Source organism: Onychostoma macrolepis, chromosome 15, assembly GCF_012432095.1.
Source record: "Onychostoma macrolepis isolate SWU-2019 chromosome 15, ASM1243209v1, whole genome shotgun sequence".
NCBI lineage: Eukaryota > Metazoa > Chordata > Actinopteri > Cypriniformes > Cyprinidae > Onychostoma > Onychostoma macrolepis.
The window spans coordinates 16,565,628-16,588,137 of record NC_081169.1 but is presented as its reverse complement, the minus strand read 5'-3'; the positions used below and the strand labels follow the sequence as shown (position 1 = coordinate 16,588,137).

General features: G+C 36.5%; 1 protein-coding gene across 1 annotated transcript; it reads right to left on the bottom strand.

Annotated features, from left to right (window-relative positions):
• Nucleotides 1-16,636: 16,636 nt before the first annotated feature.
• Nucleotides 16,637-22,188, bottom strand: dhrs13b.2 (dehydrogenase/reductase (SDR family) member 13b.2). The gene is made up of 8 exons (XM_058799481.1): nt 22,037-22,188; nt 21,558-21,740; nt 20,764-21,036; nt 20,321-20,650; nt 19,734-20,063; nt 19,488-19,580; nt 17,430-17,449; nt 16,637-17,144 (listed from the first exon to the last, which is right to left on the bottom strand). The coding sequence occupies exons 1-8, from the start codon at nt 22,110-22,112 to the stop codon at nt 17,136-17,138; spliced, it is 1,314 nt and encodes a 437-aa protein (XP_058655464.1). The 5' UTR covers nt 22,113-22,188; the 3' UTR covers nt 16,637-17,135.
• Between the last annotated feature and the right edge of the window lie 322 nt (nt 22,189-22,510).

Below are 22,510 nucleotides of genomic sequence, written 5' to 3'. Positions count from 1 at the left end.
ATTCCTGTGATGGCAAAGCTGAATTTTCAGCAGCCATTGCTCAGGCTTCAGTCTCGCACGATCCTTCAGAAATCATTCTAATATGCTGATTTGCTGTTCTAGAAACATTTCTTATTATTATCGATGTTGAAAAACAGTTGTGCTGCCTCATATTTTGAATTGTTTTTGTAACATTAAAAATGTCTCTGCTGTCAATGTCTCTCTACGTTTAATCAATGTAAGGCATCCCTGCTGTATAAAATAAATAAATAAATAAATGTTGCCTGCCAAAACATTTTAGAATCCTGCCTTCTCATTTAAATACAATAGCTGAACTCATTTCAAATGAATAAACAAAGAGGTCATTCCCTGGAGAATCCTCCTCTGTACTTCCTAAGAGTTCAAAGTCTTGTCCTTTCCAAGCTGACCTTGCGTCCTGTAATGATCAATCAGTGTATAGACAAAACGGGGGCTGATTTGATTTCAAGAGTTTGCCGTTTAGGGTGAATAGAGGGACATAATGGATCTGGAGGAAGTGGGCTTGTTGTGCTTGAGTCTGTGTTTGTCTTTTGTGGGTGAAGGGATGAGTGTAGAGCTGCAACAGAACCCCGGCAGAGCAAACAGGCCTAATCACATAATGAGGTACAGGGGGGCTCTGAGTTGGACTAACGGCCTGTAGCGCAAGCACTACAATGAGTCCTGGCCAACGGACTGAAATAACTTTACATTCCAGCCCACTGTTTACTGTAAACACTGGAAGCCACGGGGGAGCGGAGGTGATTTATAGCTGTACACACTGGGCATGTGCTCATCAACTTTACATAACAGAGCTGTGAGTGAATGTCATACACATGAGATGCCATGCTGAGGAACGGGTTATCAATTAATCTTTCATCAAGACATCTTGATTTAGACAGAGGTTCTTCAAGAGTCAATCTTGCAACATATCTGACTCAGTTTGCTGGAATTTCTCTGCAAGCTTCTGACTCGGAGCAGCTGTTTTTTTCATCCCCCCTCAGCCCTCTAAATATGATTTCCATCTTGCAATGATGTCAGACTTTCATATCAGGCATGGATTGTAAATGTCTCTCGGCAACTGCAACAGGCACATGGAGGAATGGCACAATGTTGTGCTTTTCTCTGGCAGTTTGTTATTGTATCTAATGCAGCCACCATTTCTTCCCTTTTGCCCTTATCTGATCCTGAGATACATGGTGGTGATTCAGAGAAGTCGAGCAGAATGGATCAGGCAAGCTTTTTGGATCGAGAAGGACCAGTGCAAGACCTCACATGCTCATGCAAGATCTGTTCACTTCTATCAGAGAAGGGATCAGTGATAGAGATAACCTGGCACAGGTATTGCAACACTGACATGAGAGAAGGATGTGACCAAGACAAAACTATGACACAACTATAACTTCATCATAAGGAGTTGCTGAGCCCCAGGGATCTCTGGGTGTTGGGAAATGGCTGCTGACATACAATTCTGATATAACTCACCAAATTACACTGTAAGATTATGTCTGATTTCAACTTACTCATGTATACAGTCATTGTGACAAATTCGTACAAGATTAACAAGTCAGATAAACAAACATCTACTCGTGAAAGACACATAATACTGCTTTGTTTTGATTTTTAACACGTTCAGTAATCATGTAATTATGTTGAACTTTCTCCAGAGTTGTTATTTTACAAACAAACACTGCATGCTTACCACAAGCTATAAAAGGTCTGCGTTGTACTGTGCAGCTTTTCAATTGTTTTCTATGTAAATATGACAGCATTGGATGAATTCTGCTAAGCTCATGTTGCATTTTTTAACACATGAATGAGTTCTATGTGAACAGCCCCTTAAAGGGACAGTTCACCCAAAAAATGAAAATTCTGTAATTAATTACTCACTTTCATGTTGTTCCAAACCCGTAAGACCTTCAGAACACAGGTTAAGATATTTTTGATGAATCCGAGAGCTTTCTGATCCTACATAGACAACAACACAACTACCACATTCAAGGCCCAGAAACGTAGTAAGGACATTAAAACAGTCCATGTGAAATGATTCAACCGTGATTTTATGAAGCTACAAGAATACTTTTTGTGTGCAAAGAAAATAAAAATAATGACTTTATTCAACACTTCTTCTCTTTCGTGCCAGTCTTCGACACGCGTTCACGACAGTACCACAACACAGTTGTGTTGCTGTCTATGAAGGGTCAGAAAGCTCTCGGATTTCATCAAAAATATATTTTATATTCGTGTTCAAAAGATGAACAAAGGTCTTACTTATGGGTTTGGAATGACATGAGGGTGAGTTATTAATGACAAAACTTTCATTTTTGGATGAACTATCACTTTAAATCAGCTTAAGGGGCCTTTAACACAGAATACATTTTTGTGTTGAAACAGAAATCTTTTGTAACATTATAAATCTGTTTACTGTCACTTTTAATAGGATTTACATTTACATTTAATAGGAAAACATTTCTGAATCCTGCATTCAGATTTACATTTACATTTTGTCATTTAGCAGACGCTTTTATCCACAGCGACTTACAAATGAGGACAATGGAAGCAATCAAAATCAATAAAAGATCAATGATATGCAAGTGCTATGACAAGTCTCAGTAAGCCTAAGTACATGTATAAATTACATAATAAATAAAAAATAAAACAGAATAGAAAAAAAAATTGAGCAAGCTAGTGTGAATATAATACAATAGCTAAACTAATTTTAAAAATACAAAGGTCTAGATACACGTTTTCGGAACTTCTGTTAACTTTAGTGCTGCATTTTTAGAACACCTTGTCGTGAGTGGGATGCTGGAAAATATGAAAGCACAATGGTCAAAGATGTCTCGCACATGTTTACATAGAAAAACAATGGAAAATGAGTGCAATGGAATGCAAAAACAAGTTCTGTGTGAACAGCCACTAATACCTTATTGCAGCCCAACAATATGCCATAAAGTGACAAGCTCTAATATAATGTTAATCAGTTTTCATCTTAACAGCTGTGGCCCACATTGAAAGCTCACTGGAATCGAAGAATATATAATCAACAGACATAGATGGAGAGAGACTGATTGTGGAAGTTTGGAATTAAATTATGTGTGACAAATCCCTCAAGTTTTACAAGGAAAACCATAAAAAAGCATGCCATTTGTTGAAGCTTTTCGGAAGTGTCAAAATAAAGATATGTGAATAACTTTACGCTTTTCAGCTGCAGCGCATTAGAAGTGCAAGAAAGCATGCAAACAGAGAAAAATGATCTGATTGGCTGTGTATGGTGATTGATTGTTTCATGTCATGCCCCATTTCTGCTTTTGGTGCTGGTTTGCTGGTCTTAGTTGGTTTAAGCTGGTCTACCAGCCTAATTAACTGACATGCCTCTAGCAGCTGAAACAAACAAGCTAGTTGCTTATTAGCATGCTAGTTAACTTGATGTTTATTAGCATGCTATATTGGCTGTTTATTAGTAGGCTTAGCACATATTCTACATCCATAATACCTAAACTTAGCAACTTCCTTAATAACTATTAATCAGCAGCAAATTAAGACTTTATTGAGGCAAATGTTGTAGTTAATGGTTTGTTAATAGCAAGAATTGGACCTTAAAATAAAGTGTGACCTAAAAATCTTACCACCAATAATAACTATTATCAGTGGTGCCTTTGCAAAATAACCAGACTGTCCTTATTTGGGAGAATGAGGCATGGTGGGAAACATGCAGTAAACAGTCAAGTTTACCACAAATCATGAATTCTATGTCTAAACTTTAACACACACCGGTCGAACCACTAAGGCTACAGAGCACATGGTTCCTTAACCACATATTCAGCCGTGATGATATAGACTGAAACTTTTCCTGTTCACACAGAGAAAATGTCAAACCATCAGTCTAAAGTCTGAAGTTTTGTCCTCCAATGCCCTGCGAACCCTGTCTGGCTTTCATCTGCCAGATAGCTGTTGACAAACCACCGATCCTTCTAAAAAACAAAAGCCCATCTATTTCACCACGTGTCGGCTGTGGTTTTCCTGAAAACAAGTCTGCATGGCCATTACATCAGAGTTTCCATGGGAACCCAGAAGTCCAAACACGTCCAAAAGAATAACAGCCAAATCATGATGTCATCGTCGCTTCAAAGTCAATTTAATTAAGCACACATGGTGCCAAGTGAGAGAGCGGGCGAGTGCAAGAAGCAGACGAGAGAACAATAAAACTGATTTAAAGTTATTTTTGTGATATTTTGGCATTGTCTCAGAGGCATAAGCAGATTGCTTTCTGGCAGGCTGCACCATGACGTGAGTTATGGTTGAAATGTGACTATAATGCATATCTGAACCAGAGGTGATTGATTTCATGCTCACAAACCATTCACATACTCACACACATCACCGCTCTGCTGTGGCAGTGTGATCCTCCAGCTGAAGAAATGCCCTTTTGCTGGGGAGGACGATGGGGTTGAAGGGTGAAAAGGACAGAGATGTGGAGGAGGGGGACACATTCCCCAAATCCCAGCCGACCTCCTGAGATGACTGGCTCCGGATAATTACAGCCCCTTTTGCTCCAAACGGCCAGGATGGGCTGACTGAGCTGTACTTCACTGCTCGGTGTTGATCTCCATTGCTGCACACACACACACATAAACAGCCTCTTTTATCAATCAAATACATACACACATAAGCATGCCTGAGAGGAATATGAGACTACATCCACACCACATCAGACCTCACCACAATACAATTACCCCTGATTCAGTGCAGTTTGCTTAAACCCTTCGATCAACACTGTACTTAATCTTCTGTAGAAACGTGGTCTAGTGGTCTGCTGGGATGTCTTTACAATGGAGAAAGTGATACCGACTTCATCTCATCCATGAAACGAGCCTTGTCTTAAGTGGCCTTTGTCTTTAAAAGGAATAAGTAAACAGCGACAACAAGTGCAGAGTAATTACAACCGCTGCACAATGACTTAATGTTGCGTTTGGATTTAAGCTGAGGTTTGGTAATATTAATTTCCTTAACATCTCAAGACCACAGTTTCCTTCCAAATTAAATAGACTGTTTGTCATTATGGTGTAAACTAGGCTACACATTTCCCAACGTTTCAAAAGAACAATGGGGGAATTATGGTTCTCAATGAAGGCTGTGGATCATCTCATTTGGATTACATTAAAGGTTGAGAGAAGATCCAAAAGTTTGAGATCAGGAATTTTATCTGGAAAATCTGGAATTTATTTCATTTATACCTGAAAATAAAAAAGAAATATTAGGATTTATCTCTGTAAAATAAATATTATGAATAATATTTATAAAATAATAATATTTTATAAAATAAATATTATTTCTAGGGCTATATCTGGCATATGTCCGGCTTCCATTGATGCTCTTTGGATCAATTCAGATATTCTGGATAATTAAATTATTTAAATTGCTTCTAAAGTAAAAACAAACAAAAATTATTCAATTCAACATCACTCATGTTGTTATGTTGATATAATAATAAAAAAACACTGTTAAAAAATTATATTTCCAATAAATATTGTCCTTTTGAACTTTCTATGCATCAAAAAAAAAAAATGATTTCAGCACTGCTAATAAGTGTTTCTTGAGCAGCAAATCAGCATATAAGAATGATTCCTTCATGTGACACTGAAGACTGGAGTAATGGCTGCTTTACAATCATAGGAATAATTCATTATTAAAATTGCATTTTTTAAAATAAATAGGAAACAGTTTTTTAATTGTAATAATTAGGGATGCACGATATTGGATTTTTGCCGATATCTGATATGCCGATATTTTTTAACTCTTTTTGGCCAATAGCCGATGCCGATATATTTCCTTTTTTTTGGAAACACCGTCTCTCCTGTGTGGAAATTATAAGCAAATTATTTTTAATTTTGGCTAGTTTTTAACAAGAACTTATTTGTTAGAATTAAATACACAATAATGAAGTTATTTTATAATGACAGTACATTGTAGCTTTGAAAATAACTATAAATAAACTATATATCAATCGCTGCATTTTTTTTCCCCAGAAAGATACAGTACTAACATTATTTTATTTTAAGATTTAACATTTGTAGATGGTCTAAAGCAAAAGAGTTTAGAGCTTCTGACCTTTCAATCAAAACATACTCATGATTTTATGGCATCAATTACTGCTTTATTTAATCACAAACACAGCCTAATATTATTTGTGTATTTTGCTTTCATTTTATTAAAAGAAGGCTAACAGCGCCCCCTACGGAATTAAAACTCCTTACAGAGCTGGCATTAGGACCCGGGGGAGGCTGCCTCTGCACGTGCTATTACTGTTCACTCTATCATACACCGAACACATCATTCTGCACGTGCATTCTGAGATTAAATGCAGCAATCCAAAGCAGTGAATCTATCTAATCATCATTCAGACAAAACTTTGCTTCAAAAATGAGTCACACTGCTGATATGATGTAATTGCTAACACACCCTGAGCACATGTGAGTTAACCTATTCCTCTTACTGGCAAAACATATCGGCATAATTTTTCATATCGGGCCGATGCAGATATGTACATTCAAAGCCATTATCGGCCGATTCCGATATATCGGTCCGATAATATCGTGTATCCCTAATAATATTTCAAAATTTAACCATTACTGTATTTTTTACTCAAATAAATGAAGCCTTGGTGAGCATAAGAGACTTCTTTCAAAAACATAAAAAAAAAAAAATAAGTTACCAACCCCAAATATTTGATGTATATAAGTGCATTAGAAGAAACCAGCAGAAAGTAAAAGCACACACAATAATTGCTAAAACTCCACAAAGCGGCAGCCCCTTCCTGAGAAGCAGGAACTTATCAGTCTGCAGCCCATGCCAAGAATAATACTTTAGCAATGATAGATTTTCTAGGAAGCAAGCAAGAGTGATGTAATCGAGGCAACTCAAGCCAAAACACATTTTCTGTTATATCCATCTATTGTTTCTGCAATCTGCTCTGCTGTATCGAAACTCTCAAATCTCCCAGGGTCCTTTGCCCTACAGCAGTTTGCATTGCATGACATCATCCTCTCTCTTTAACCGTTAGAAGGTGAGGCCACTTGGTCTTTAACACACACACACACACACACAGACGCAAACATACACAGCAGTGCACTTGGAAAATCACCGTGCTGAGAGTGATGAGCTGGTATACGTGCGCTCCTCTGGAGTGGTTTGGACAGCGTAATAATGGGCTTATTTGACTGCGTTCCTGATGAGAGTTTCATGAGCTGTGCAGAGAATGATCATTTTGGTTTCTCACTTGAGGGAAGAAAAACATATTTTTTCTATTAGCGGTTGATGTCAGCGGTCTAAAGTGGAAGAAAGAATGATTTTGTCAAAACATAAAATGAAAATACCTGGACAGTCTATTACTGAGTGCATATATTTACTCCATATGTCATATAGCTCCATAATGCATTTTATAACTGCATGTAAGAGAACGAATGCACTAAGGCAGTCCAGCAATAATAGCTTAAACTCAAGCCAACTTTAAAAAAAAAACACATTATATTATATTATATTATTTATTATTAATATTATATTATACCTAGTGTTATTTTAGTCAGTTTAGTTTTTATTAATGTTAGTAGTAGTAGTTATTAATATGTCTACATTCATTTTTATTTCAGTTTTTTTAGTACCTTAAGTTAAATTAAATAAAAATGAGAAATGTTACCCATGTAACAAAAATGTTTTTTATGGTTTTATTCTTCGTTAACTATAATATAATATAATATGTGACCCTAGACCACAAAACTAGTCATAAGTAGCATGGGTATATTTGTAGCAATAGCCAACAATACATTGTATGGGTCATAATTATCGATTTTTCTTTTACGCCAAAAATCAATATTCAAAGATATTATGAAAAGATCATGTTCCATGAAGATATTTTGTAAATTTCCTACAGTAAATATATCAAAACTTAATTTTTGATTAGTAGAATGCATTGCTAAGGACTTCATTTGGACAACTTTAAAGGTGATTTTCTCAATATATATATATATTTTTTCAGATTCCAGATTTTCAAATAGCTGTATCTCAGCCAAATATTGTCCTAACAAACCATACATCAATGGAAAGCTTATTTACTCAGCTTCCAGGTGATGTATACATCTCCAGGGTCACATATACTATATTATAATATAATATAATATATAACGTCAACCAAAGTTAAAGTTAAAAAGCAAGAAATTCAGCTGAATGTTTCTTATTTGATTCTTTCAGGCGCCAGTTTCCAATACCGCTTATTTCCAAGCGCTGGATAAACAGTCGGCCGAACAAAGGCTTGTGTGAGAGCAAGAGAATGCAAGCCCCTGTAAAATCTTTCATTTGGTGTGAGCTATTCACCATGACGGTTGAGAGGCCCTTTACAGGCTGAAGCACGGAGGCCCCTCCAGGTGAATTAAACTAGGTGTCTGTGTGTGTTTGAGTATGTGTAACATTCCTAATTGTTTGAGCACAAAGAGAATTTGGAATGAACATTGAGAGTGAGCTACAACATATTATTAGCATGAAGTCTTTGCACACAAATCAGCCTTTGACAGAACGCAAACACATCACAGCGGGCCTGTGAGCTCAGAGCGAAAGTGTTACTGATTTGCGCAATAACAGGCTTTGACATGGCATACGTGCATGTGCTCACCTGCGAGGGATCAGAGCCAAATATATGTAATCACTCATACACCTGCCTGTGGCGGTCTGGTCGCACTGCAGTAACAGTATCAGCCTCCAGTGAGAGTGCATTGTAGCTCATTAGCAGCGATTCACCCTGGTAAAAAAACAGTGAAATATTATGACAAGATACTAGAGATATATATGTACATTAGTGAAAGAAGATTGGAAAGAAAAGCAAAAACATATCATAATGCAACTGGCGCTGACAACCAATTCAATTTATACTGCAAACGTTGTATACTTAAGAAGTATATATTAGCTGTCATTTATGTCCTACTAAGGTTTTGTTCTACTAAGCTACAATATATATAATACTATTGACCATTTGGGAGCCTTTCATGTCTAGTGAATTTATGTATTGTAATATAAATTGCATATATCCCTACAGTATTCAATAGCCTCCCATAAAATGTATTTCTAGCTGGGAAATCAGCTAATAAATAAAAGATAAATCTTTCATTTCATCCGGCCACAGTGTTGATCCTCTAAGAAGCGATGGATCCAGACTATAAACAGCCCAGGACTTATGCCAGCTCACCACACCTCATCCTCATATAATAAATACAGAATAAATACCGAGTTGATTTGGAGCTCAAAATTTCTTCTTATTTTAAGTTGAAAACTGTTGTGCTACTTAATATTTTTGTGGAGTCCATGATACATTTTTTTTCCAGGATTCTTTGATCAAAATAAAGTTCAATAGAACAGCATTGTAATTTTAGTTATTTTAATTCATTTACGTCATTGTAATATAATAGGTAGCATGTCACATTAGATTGCTTTTATTCTGTGTTTTTACTCGACTTGCATGTTTGATGCTATTAATATATAACAATCATCCCCACAAGATTTAGCGTAACAGGCGAGGAGACTCGCAGACAGTTAGCAGCAGAAGCAGGATGGGCCTGGAAAAGGTTATCTGCTGGGACACAAATCATTTTCAATGAGGGCTGGGCAGAAAGTAAAGTAATACATCTATCATCATTTACTCATCCTCATGTCATTCCAAACCTGTATAGCTTTCTTTCTCCTATGAAACACAAAAGAACATATTTTGACGAATGCATTTGTAATTTTTATGTTCATACAATGAAAGTCAGTGTGGTCCTGTGTTGTTTTGGGCGCCATTGACTTTTATTATATGGACAAAAGGCGTGTGTGGTGGTGATCCATTCTACTGTTGGCAGTGCTGGGAATGAGAGGTCGGAGAGGTCAGGGCATGTGCTGGAGGGATGTGGCGACTGCTGGGCGTCTGTCACTGCTCATGATAAGCCTGGTGGACGGGTCTGGCACGCTGCAGAGGTACAGGAGATTAGACATAATACAGAGAGCCGAACAAAGACAAGAAAGTGTGTCGGTAGAAGTTGGCTTCAATCAGAGATAAATTCAACTGTTGGTAGGTGTCCCTTATCCCGGATCAGTGAAATGCAGACTCCTACCTCGATCCGAGATGTGCTGTTGAAAGATGATGTCTTTCCTTGCCCTGTAGGAATAATCCTTGTATGAATGAGAATGAATGATGAGCAGCAGGATGAGTATCAGCAGAGATCTCCCACACACCGCTCGCTGGCCTGGACAATTATTTTTGATTCCTCTCCCAGTGACTGTGGGGTGACTGTGCTGTACCGCTGCATACCTCTGGGCTCAATAAAGCGAGTCATTGCAATATACAACACGCAGAATAGAGAATGAGAGATTTCTATATGGAGGTAATAACTGAACTTGCCTCTGGGCTTCTAGACTTATCCTTTTGTCTGTCTGCGAGTATAGTTTCTTTAGAACTTTTGGACTCGTGGACCTGTAAAAATGAAACATAATTTTCAATCTCAAAAGCTTAATTTGTCTAGCAGCACATAAATGCATCACAGGAAAACTATGCCATTTTTTGTGTCATGATCTAACACATCTCCAATCACTATTCTGTGGTGGAATTGATGGTGATATAAATTACATTTTTGTAAGAAAATTGCAGATTTCTTTGTTTTGGATGAGCTAATTTCATTGCTAGCACTTTATGTGTCCTAAATACACACAGTTATATCATCATTATAATTTTTTTACACTTTTTGCATAATTTGATAAATTAATTCAAAATGACACTTTTTTCACATTTTCTTCATGCATCAAATTATAATGTTGTCAAACATTACATCTGAGGGATAGTCATAATTTGGGTAAAAACAAATAAATAAATAATTTTCACACAATGAATGTTTAAAAATGTTTATTATTTAAAATATTTATGAAATAAATGTTTATTATTTATTTCATTTTTACATAGACTTTAAATAGTATTCAAGTAGTAGTATTTAAATATAGTTTTAATTTTTTTTTAGCATTAATATGTCTATGATGGATTTTCATATTTTAAAACAATAAATGTTTAAATTGTTTTATTATTTATTTAATTTTTACACAGCCTTTAAAACGTAGTATTCATAGTATAAGTAGTAGTTTTTAAATATAGTTCATGGATTTTCATATTTTAAGTCTAGGGCGGAGATCAAATTAAAATAAAATTATTTTTAAAGTTGGCATTAAATGAAAATTCAGTCTATCTATTCTCTAAATGCTAAATGCTATTGATCTAATTGCGATGAATTATCCATGTGTCATCCTGTATAATTTATAAAAATAAATAGACCGCATAATTTTGAATTGAAATATCAATGACTGACAGACTGTTGTTCCATATACCAGACTTCACCACAGTTTGCATTAAGATCTGCCTCCATCCAATCAACAACCACCCTACACTTTTTTTCTTTTTAAATAATCCATTTCACTTGGATGTATACCAAAAACCAAACAAAAGATCTGTTGCTACCTCTGTAACATCACAACTTGCTGGGAAAAGTGTTCAGAGCTGAAGAAACACCCTATTATGCCCCTGCCTCACTTTTTTAATAAATAATGGACATTATTTAAAAATTATTTAAATTTGAAGAAAGAGACTATGAGATACTAGCACAGGTGACTGGCTGCCAGGAACAATGACCAAGTGTACAGTTTAGAAATCATTATGCAAAATATTTTACCATGAAATGTTGCGATTGACCAATCAGAATCAATCATTCCAGAGAGCTGTGCAATAAAGGCATACTACTCCACATTAAATGAAAAGAAAGAACACGGAGGCCTGTGACAGAGGCTCCAAAGGCTATTGACGACTGTGTCTGAGTGCAAACACACTTGATTGAGCTGACAGAGGGACAGAGACGCTAACATGACTAATGGGAGAAAGATAAACAGTGACAGAAAAGACAGACAAGGTAAAGAGATAGAGAAAATGACTGGCCCCCAGCAGACCTGATAAATCAGTGTGGATGACTTCACTTCCCGACACTAGGTCCAGAGGGTAGACATGGAGACGGGGTCAGGGGAGGTGAGTGGACACAGTGAGGCTTTTCCATCCCTACCCATTTTAATGGCTGAGAATCTGCCCGACCAACCCTTCTCGTGTAGCGCTGCAGGGAGGGTGTCTGATCCTGACCTCTGACCCCTCAGCTGGTCTTCTCTCCCAAAAGGAATCCATTTCTTCAGTCAGTTCTGCGCAAATCACACCACATCACAAGCAGGAAAGACATCAAATACAGGGTATGACGTACTTTACCAACAAACCAGCCTACATTTATGGACAGTCACAGATTTATAGGAACTCAGCAGGGGAACATCGTCTAAATCCTCCTTCACTGCGGATTTCTATAAAATAACAAATTACATAAAGATGGCCGCCGTTAAATTACAGTACAGAGCTGCAATATAGAGACAAGACTGATGTTAGAGCCATCGCTCAGTTTGTGGCGTCAAATGTTTTCTGAAGCTCACTTTCAGCTGACAGCTTCATCTTTAATCACCTCTGCGTCTGGAGAGCCAAATGACTGAAGAAAAAAACCTGACGATATTTCCTGGCAAGTCTTTGGAGAACATAATCATGTATGGTCTAAAGCTTTGAACGACTGCTAAGCATTTTAGTATGTCTGTTGTTCCATGAAATCATGGCTGAGTGCGCACGTACACAAACACATGTGTAACACCACACGCAGCCCACTTTTCTAATAAGGAAACTGTGTGCGTGTGTGCGTAGTGGTACATGACTGTTCCTCTTATCTTCAACCCTCAATGTTTCAAACGTGTGTTTTTGTTTGAGCTAAGCACTTTCATCAGGTTTTGTTTTCTTAGTTGGCATTCATTTAACATGGATCCACAGGTTTGCCTCACAGACGGTGTGTAACAATGATCCTTTCTCTTCTCCCACTCGGTCTCTGTCTGCTGCGCTTTTCAGAAAAAAAAACAATAACAGCTTTAGGCGCTGTGTTTTCAGGTATATGTTGCATGCTGACTGACATTAACCGATAAACACCACACCAAAGCAATGGTTGCTGAGATACAGTAAACTATTATCATCAGGCTTTGAGCCCCCTGAGCCCATTATGTCCCATAGCCATTTTCATTCATGTCATTCTCATGCTTCCATGTGTTGATGTGTTGGATCCCCTTTCAGAAAGACTTCCAGCCTGTTTAAACATAGATCTTCAGACTTAGTTTTTCTTGGACTGGTAATGTTAAATGTATAATCAAATGCATATGAACGTTAATGTTATAATGCGTATAAATTCACACTCCATTTTACTTCATTTTGAAGGATGTATTGACTTTATTCTGTGAAACAGCTAGGGGCTTTTTTCATTTTGGTAAAGTGATTTTTATTCATTTATTTATTAGTTAAATTCTATCAAAATAATCTGTTGACATTTTATCCGGAAACACAAAAACTGTTATATAATATATATTTCATGATATTATAATTTTAATAACTATCACCAATTAAAACAATATCATTCCATTACACATACATAGTATAAGTGTATTTAGAATTTTGAAGGTGGAATGAAGCAAAAATAAAATAAAAATAACTAAAATATAAATAAATAACACAAAATAAAATAAATATAAAAACAAATTTAAAATGATAAAATAATAATAAAAAACTGACTGAAAAAAAAAATTGGCATCTGCTATTCATTGTTTACTTTATTTTGAAGTTTACATATTAGTGGAGAATGTGCTATGACCTTTCTATAACACTCATTTTTCTATCATCTCATGACTTCATTTGTCTCAGTTATCAAAATGGTAAAAATCATATTTCCAGATGGTAAAATGTTTACGTGAACACGCTAAATTACACAGCCATAAACTTGTTTATATCTTGGTAGTATTTATACCAAGTATTTTATTGCCAGAGCAGCTTGCCAGGCCCACTTAATCCCAATGTCTGTAATGATGAACCACTCTTTATGTAACTTTAAAATAACTTTAAATCAGATGTGGCCAGGCATGGATTTGGTTAAACCTCTAGTTAGAGCTGGACATCCCAAGACTATGAAAAGGCAATGACGTTGATGTCTAGCATGTCGGCATCCTGATCTTTACTACACACGTATCAGTGTTCTTCATAGGTGTCATCAGGTGCTGGTAGAAGACACGGTGTCTCAACCAACTATCTCACATGCTAAAAATACTACAAGTCATAGTGTCAGCTAGTCTTGACAGCGCTGGCCAATGGGAGAAATCTGAGAATTGAGATGTAAGGAGGGTGGAAAGACAGTAGCGACAGAGAAGAGAGAGAGATTCAAATTTAAAACGCAGAAACCACAGACTGATTGATGCGGGTTGCAAGGACAGAAGTCTTTCCATGCCATTCTATTCCACTGATTAAATGTAAGGGGTCCGACTGAGCATCAAGCCAGTGCCCTCACCAGAGAACCAAAGAATCCAAGGGAAAGTCTCTCTTTTGGATCTTCACACCATTAGACTTCAAACACAGGCCACACAGGCCAAAGGTCCAGAACATCACAGGAAAAATAAACACACACACAGAGACACAGGACAGGAAGGGGGAGCAGGACATATAGGCTAGAGAAGAAAATAAGACAGGAAAAAAAGACAAACATTCAAATAATCCCGATGATAAGGTGGAGAATTAGGGGGGGAAAGGAAAAGCGTCTGCTAAAACATTTACTGGAAAGTTGGAATTTTATGGGAGATGAATGTCTAGAGTTTATGTGACACAAATTAAATCTGCTGAGACAAATGCTGAGCAAATAAAGTAGTAGACCATCTGGGACAGTCAGGAGAACAAATCTGCTGTGCATACAAACACTTAACCGCAACTTCAACTCCCGGTGACTGCAAGAAAGAGAAATGAAGCATCATCCACCCTGATGTCTGAGACTGCAGACTATAGAGGTAATAAAAAAAGGTCTTAAAGGAATAGTTCATCCAAAAATGTAATTTCTTATCGTTTACTCACCATCATATTGTTCTGAACGAACCTGCATGATTTTCTTTTTTCCGTGGAACACAAATGAAGGTCATTTGTCATGAAGTCAGTGGGGTCCAAACAACACTGAGTCCCAATGAATTTTATTGTATAGAGAAAAACAAAAGAAACAAACAAAAAACACAGAGACACTTTTGTGCTCCACAGAAAAAAGAAAGTCATACAGGTGTGAAACGACATGAGGGTAGTGATGTTATTGTTAAAACTAAAACTATTAAAATATTTCTATTAAACGAAATAAAAATTAAATATTAGATGACAAACAAACCTAAAAAAACTTATAATACTTAAATATTTAAGAAAAAGTAATAATAATGACAAAATTCCTAAAGCTTAAACTAAAATGTAAAATACAAAAATAAAAGCTAATTCAAATGATTAATAAATAACTCTGCATGAGGGTGAGTAAATGATGACAAAGTTCATTTTGGGATGAACTGCTTTTTTTAAAAGAAGCTATATTGAAAATTCTCTGTTGTACCTTAAAGTCCCTTACAGAAATATTTATTCATCAATTATAAAAAATAAATCGAGCCATTATTGATTTCCCCAGAGCACTGACCACCATCAGCAGTCACATGGCTCTGCGTTTCTGGGCTTTGGAAACAAAACAAGCCATTCCCTCAATTCTCTTTGAATTACACCACACAGCCTCTACACCTCCCAGAGTGACCAGGCCTGTTTGTTTTTAAATCCCATCTGTGGTGAAACCAGGGCCACATGGTTGTCCATTGCAGGTTCAGAGAGGGTTAATCAACTCCAATCATTCTTTAGTTCAGCTCGGCTGATTAAATTGTGCTAGAAAAATGTTTCTAACTTCCACAACACATTAGCCAGAATAAAACAAGCCACTGTTGCATGTTGTTTAAAATGTCAACAGGTCGAATGGAAACTGACGGGGCTAATAACGGATCACGAGCCACGGGCAGGCAGCCCATCATTTATGCAGTTGGTGTAACAGAGACTCTTGATTTCTCAAGGCATAAGCCTCATATGGTCCCAGGACAGCTGTTTCCATAGAACTGCAAAGCTTAGCTGAGCAATGACCTTCCTCTGGCTGCTGACCCACCAGGCATGCTAGTTTCCAAAAAGCCCAATGAGCATCACCACTGAATAAACCTTGAAATAAAACAAAACCTAGTTTATTTTGGTCAACGCAAGCACAATGATGAAACCAGCCAGGGATTCTGAATCCACATACAAAGTTACTAATAATGGCTCCATTGTGCATTTGAAGACATTGTAGCTGGGATGATAGTGACAGAGAGAGAGAGAGAGAGAGAGAGAGAGAGAAATGAAGAGGGTACTGTGGGAGAAGGGGCATGTACCAAGTGCCATGTGGGAACAGCTGCCATTCCTGAGTGAAGTGTTTATAGTGTAGCTAACTGGGAGTCAGGGAGATGCCTCACGGGGGTTCGTGTGGTCCAGAGATGAGTATTTAGCCAAGAATACTTCAAAACCCCACAGGCCTCAGAGCACCATTGGTGTTGGCTTTCACTGCGAGCGGAAAACAGCGTTGCAAACATCACACAAAGTGCTCTGAAGATAGATATATTTCAATTTGACGCAATCAGAACATAAAACTCACAATGATTTTATTTGAATTATTTTATTATGCCTACAAATTTGACAAATATTAAAATTCAAGTTCATATTCACTGTTCCAAGCATTATTTTATTTGTATTCTGAAGTGCAAAAACACAGTGTTATACCTTTCCCCACTTATTTTATAATATTAGATTATTTCATAATTTATAACTCAAAATTATCAACATCAGTAGTGCACTTTGCATTCATGAAATCATGCCAAATTAATATTTATAGATGCCAAAAATAACCCAGAAGGCTGCAAAGAAATTCTTCTTCTGTTCATAAAGAGCCACAGTGCCTTTTCAACCATAGTAAATAAGGGCATAAACCATGAGATCTGGTATTACACCTCACAACACACTCCCCGTTTTCTCATGAAGAGCACCTGATCTTTGAGAACGCAGCAGCAGGGGAAAACGGCAGGGATGAGGGGAGAAAGAGACACGAAGGAAGGGAAGTGTTGCCGGTTTCCATCACGCTGTACTTCAAATCCTCAGGCATGAGCTCTTAAAACCTCTGCACATAAGAGACATAAGATAAACATACAGCATGAGACTGGACATATGGCAAATAGACGCACACACTTACGTCACACTTCTACATATGTCAGTAATTACAAATACATGTACAAACAGATGTGTAAAACACACAGCTCATGCACATACACAAACATAAATAGTACAGAGAGCCTATTCATCTCACTCATTTTCAGTCATACACAGCTGGGGTTCATGTAAATTTGCACAAAGGACGTTGGTAGAAATGTTATTGTTACTCTTCTACTCCCACATTCTTACTCACCTTTTTTGCTGCTTTTCTACCTAGAAAAGAGAATATATTATGAACATTAGACTTGCACAGGTAAACAGAATAACTGAAAGGTGAAACAATGTTTTTATTCAAGTAAACATTTAACCTTTGACAGAATACCTTAACCCCTTGTGTGTTCTTCGGTCATTTCTGACCGGAGAATTTTACATTTTGAATTTTTAAAAATCGTAGCTTCACCAGAATGGTACAAAACTCTGTGACTTTTATGGCACTTGGTATGTGAACACACAAAAAAATTGAGGGCATGATTCGAAAAAGTTAAGTGGTGGTAAAAAAAATAGTCGCACTCATGGTCTTCGGTCAAAAATGACCGACCATAGGAAATGAATGGGAAATGGAAAAAAAAAAAAAATACAGAACATTTTTGTGTGTACAATCTACAAATCCCCAACAATGCAGAAAAACATTGCACAACAACAAAGGGGTGAAACTCTAAAACATCTAGAGTGCAAAATCAACACATCCACTCATACACATGCGCACACACACACACTTGTACACACACACACCCCAATGAACTGGTGTGCCTGTAACACAGCAACTATGTAAAATAAAATCAATAATTAAACTACAATGCAGTTAAAAAGTGGACAACAAGGAATGGGTTATACTCTAAAACATCAAGAGTGTAAAACAGATACATCCAGTCACACACACTCACAGACACACACACACATACACAATTATACACACTCAAATGAATTGGTATGGCTATAACCATATGGCCAAAATAAGTTAGAAGAGTGAAATAAGAGGTTGAAATCAGATCAGATCCTGAAGGATTAGGCTCTGATAAAGCATTCCTCTTCATTTTTGTTACATTTTTATAGTTTTTTAATGTTTTGTGTAACAAAATGCTTTCTGTGTTCAGGGTTGACTTTAGTAATAATAAGGCAAAAACCTATATAATAACCTATATAATAATAATAATAATGCAAAAAAAATATAAACCTTGACAAAAAGTAGTCTTTGAGAATGCCTAAATATACATTTATATCCACAACCTAATAAAAGTAAACAATTATGTCTAAAAACAACTAGGGAATTCACAAGACTCTCTATAGAGTCCTATACAGGCAACTAGTGGTTACACCATGAAATTACATGTTTTTTCTTTCTTTGCTCACACCACTAGGTGCTAATCTGCATTCAAAAATTGGATTTTAAAGGCCTAGTGTCTATTTTCATCTGAAATACTGCATAAATTGAAAAATAATTTGAATAAATTTGAAAAAATAAGTTTTGTACTATTTTCAATGGGAAACATTTATCATAATTATTGCATAAATATTAATTAGTATTATTGAACAAAAATATATTAGATTGATTTTACTGAAGAAAAAAAAAAATAATAATAATAACAAAGGTTAGTTAATTCTTTACTTATCAGCCACATTATCATTGTCTACTGATGACAAATAATCATGACCAGGAGTTGGGATGCAGGATTCTGAGATACTACTATCAAAAATATGTATATTACTTTGTTTTACTCTAAGAAAACCTTGTGTACATCAAAGAAAGTAGGTAAATATAAAATAACTAATTAAATAATTAAATATATTAATAACATTAAAATAAATTGACCCAACAAGATACTAAATAGCACTAAGATTGCTAAATATTTATTTACAATAAAAACATATTTATAAATTTATTTAAAAATTGATTTACTATTTATAAATGTATCAATATTTTGCAGAAATATATTGTTCATGGTTTAATTTATTTTCATGTTGTATGTATGTATTCATTTATTTTACATGGTAAAAGATGCCATGGTATTCCACAATGTGCAAAGAGGTGCCTCAACAAACTAATTTCAAATGCATTTTTCTTCATTTTAATATGCGTCTGAATGGAAAAACAAGATTTTTGTTACATGCTAATGAGACCATATTGATAAAATAGGAATATAAGTTGCATAGTGTTTACATGATGTAAAAAAAACCCCAAGCAAATAATGACAATTAAAATCATGGATGCATAATAAAGTTAAAAGTGGTTTATAAACAACAAATGACTTACCTGCAAGAAACTGAGGCAGTATATAACAAAGAATTACTAGCATGGCAATTATGAATCCAATGACTGTGATATACCACATGGTAGAGTCAGGTTCTGTGATCAACAAACAAAGCAAAAAAAGTATATTGAAGAGCATTGAACATCATGCCTGCCACCTGGTGGTTATTTGTAATATCTCATTTAAAGGATATTTAGGGACTTTCCATTTGTGCAAATGATTTTGTGTTTCAGTTGCATCTGATTTACCTGTAACTATGAGATTAAAGCTCTTGCGGATGGGAATGAGCAAGGACTTATGGGATACTCTGCAGGTGTACTTATATCCAGAGTCCTCCAAGCTAGGCAGCAGATAGAAGAAGGCTGAGAGCGAGTATGTGCCATCTTGATGAAGTCGATGACTGGAGTACAGAACATTCTTCAGGAACGAAGGCGTAGGGCTGCCACCAGATGTTTCACGGTACCATTCGATGTTTACATCCAGTGGATAGTATCCTTCTGCATCACATATCAGCTTCTGGTCCTTACCAAGTGTCATAGACAAGGTGGAGCCCACATTTATAGACACACGGGGTTGTTCTGTGGAGTTTGAAAGAGAAAAAAGAAGTGAACGTTCCATCATTTATTCACCCTCATGTTATTCCAAACCTGTATGACTTTCTTTCTTCAGTAGAAGATATTTTGAAAATATATATTAGCTGTTTTTATCCATGCAAAGATGGGGTCCAAAACAACATTTGAGCCCACTTATCTCTGAAGCTGCTTTAAAACGATAAAAAAAAAAAACACTATACAAACATAAATGTGAATTGAATTAAACAAATGTGTCATCTTACCACTTAGGGTAAGGGGAATATCATGGCTGCCATAGAGAGGAGGAACCATCACAGAGCAGATATATGTGCCCTCGCTGTGTTTTTTGGTGGGTGGAAGCTTATAGGAGACGTTTCCAGCGGCGATGGCCTTGACAGCCACTCCGCTGCCTTCACTCTTCCCTGTGCGGCTGGAATAGCTGAAGAGCTTGCTGCGCTCTCCGTGCTTCTGCAGTCTCCACTCCACCGTTGTATTAGGCAGTTTATGATCCACAGTAAACTGACAGTGCAGGTTTGGCTCCTTCAAGAATCCCACCTCAACGGAGGGAGTCCGGGTCAAAACAACCATCGCAGCTGGAAAACACATATGTAATAAAGGATGAAAAACACTAATTAAATATTTATATTGTTTCATTTTTGCCATTCAATTTCGACTCCCAGGAGGTAACCCCTTGCTTGGTGGTTACCTGATGTTGTCAGGAGATCCCTATCATTGACTGTTCTCCACTCTAGAAAGTCAACCTCTCCTTGGGCAGGAGCCGCAGTTGTGTGTCTGAGGAAGGTGGTGATGACGAACAAGCCTTGTGTATGGCGTATTGTACAGGTGAACCAGGCGTCATGATCTTGCGCTCCTGCAGTAGGCCAGCGCATCACAATCCCTCCAGTGCTGTATCTTCGGATCTCACAGTTTAGTGTATCCTCAGTTCCCTCCAAATAACGCCTCATATCCACTTTAGATGCTGCGTTATTGTACACAAATGAACAAACAGCAGATTAATTAAAGAGCGAAGGATATATGTGACCCTAGACCACAAAACCAGTCTTAAGTCGCTGGGGTATATTTGTAGCAATAGCCAAAAATACATTGTATGGGTCAAAATTATAGATTTTTCTTTTATGCCAAAAATCATTAGGATATTAAGTAAAGATCATGTTCCATGAAGATATTTAGTAAATTTATTACCGTAAATATATCAAAACTTCATTATTGATTAGTAATATGCATTGCTAAGAACTTCATTTGGACAACTTTAAAGGCAATTTTCTCAATATTTAGATTTTTTTGCACCCTCAGATTCCAGATTTTCAAATAGTTGTATCTCGGCCAAATATTGTCCGATCCTAACAAACCATACATCAATGGAAAGCTTATATATGCAGATGATGTATAAATCTCAATTTCGAAAAATTGACACTTATGACTGGTTTTGTGATCCAGGGTCACATATTAAGGTTATAACTTCAAATTACTTCCACTTACCTGTGACAAGGAAGGTAATGGTAGGGTGTAAAGGCTTGTCACCGACATTACCAAATTGAAGCACAGCCTCTCTGTTGATATACTTGGTTTCTGTGTGGCCTTCTTCATTTATATGAATTTTCTCATCCACAAACGGACAAGGAAGCCACTGAACATCATAAAGTGACTGTGAGCCATTCACACCTGTTCATAACATACAAATCAGTAAATAACAGGAATAATAACACAATAAACACAATTCTCAATTAACTGTAAATGAAATGTGGAGCTTAACAAAACTGAAAATAGAAGTACTAGTATACACAGTCCCCATTATAAACAACCTTGCTATGCAAACGTGATTTTAAACTCCTCTGATAGTTATTTCCTTCAAAATATTATGCATTAATTTAATTTACATTATACGAGCAGAGGAGTAAAGGAAGGAAAATACATTAGTGACTACAGCAACAATCTTTACAAGTCACATTTAAAAATACCTAAGCATAAAAGTGCTAGGATAAGACCGCCAAAAGTCCAAAACATAATGTTTAAGCTCGTCCTCGGGACAATCATCCCAGTTTACTGAAACCGCCATGCACCATTTACTTTCTCTTTCGTTTCGTCAGATTAATATGACTGGTTGTTTCGGTTGTGCATGAATCTGTATTGAACAAATCTTTCAACTGAACGAATCGCTTGCGTTCACTCCATGCACTGACTCGTGTTTTAGTTAACTGGATGTTTTTAGCGAACTGAATGAACAAATTAATGTGCAAGAATGACACATTTCAGTAAATCGTAATAAGTCTTTGTGTAGGTCGTAAAGGACTCGGTGTTTTTAATTAATTTTTTAAGTGAATCACATAGGTCACTGGACGACTCAATGAACGAAAATGAACAAATCTTTTTTTGTGAAGGGATTCAAAAGATTCGAGTCACTAAGGTGACTCCCCTCCACGTCCGAGTGATGG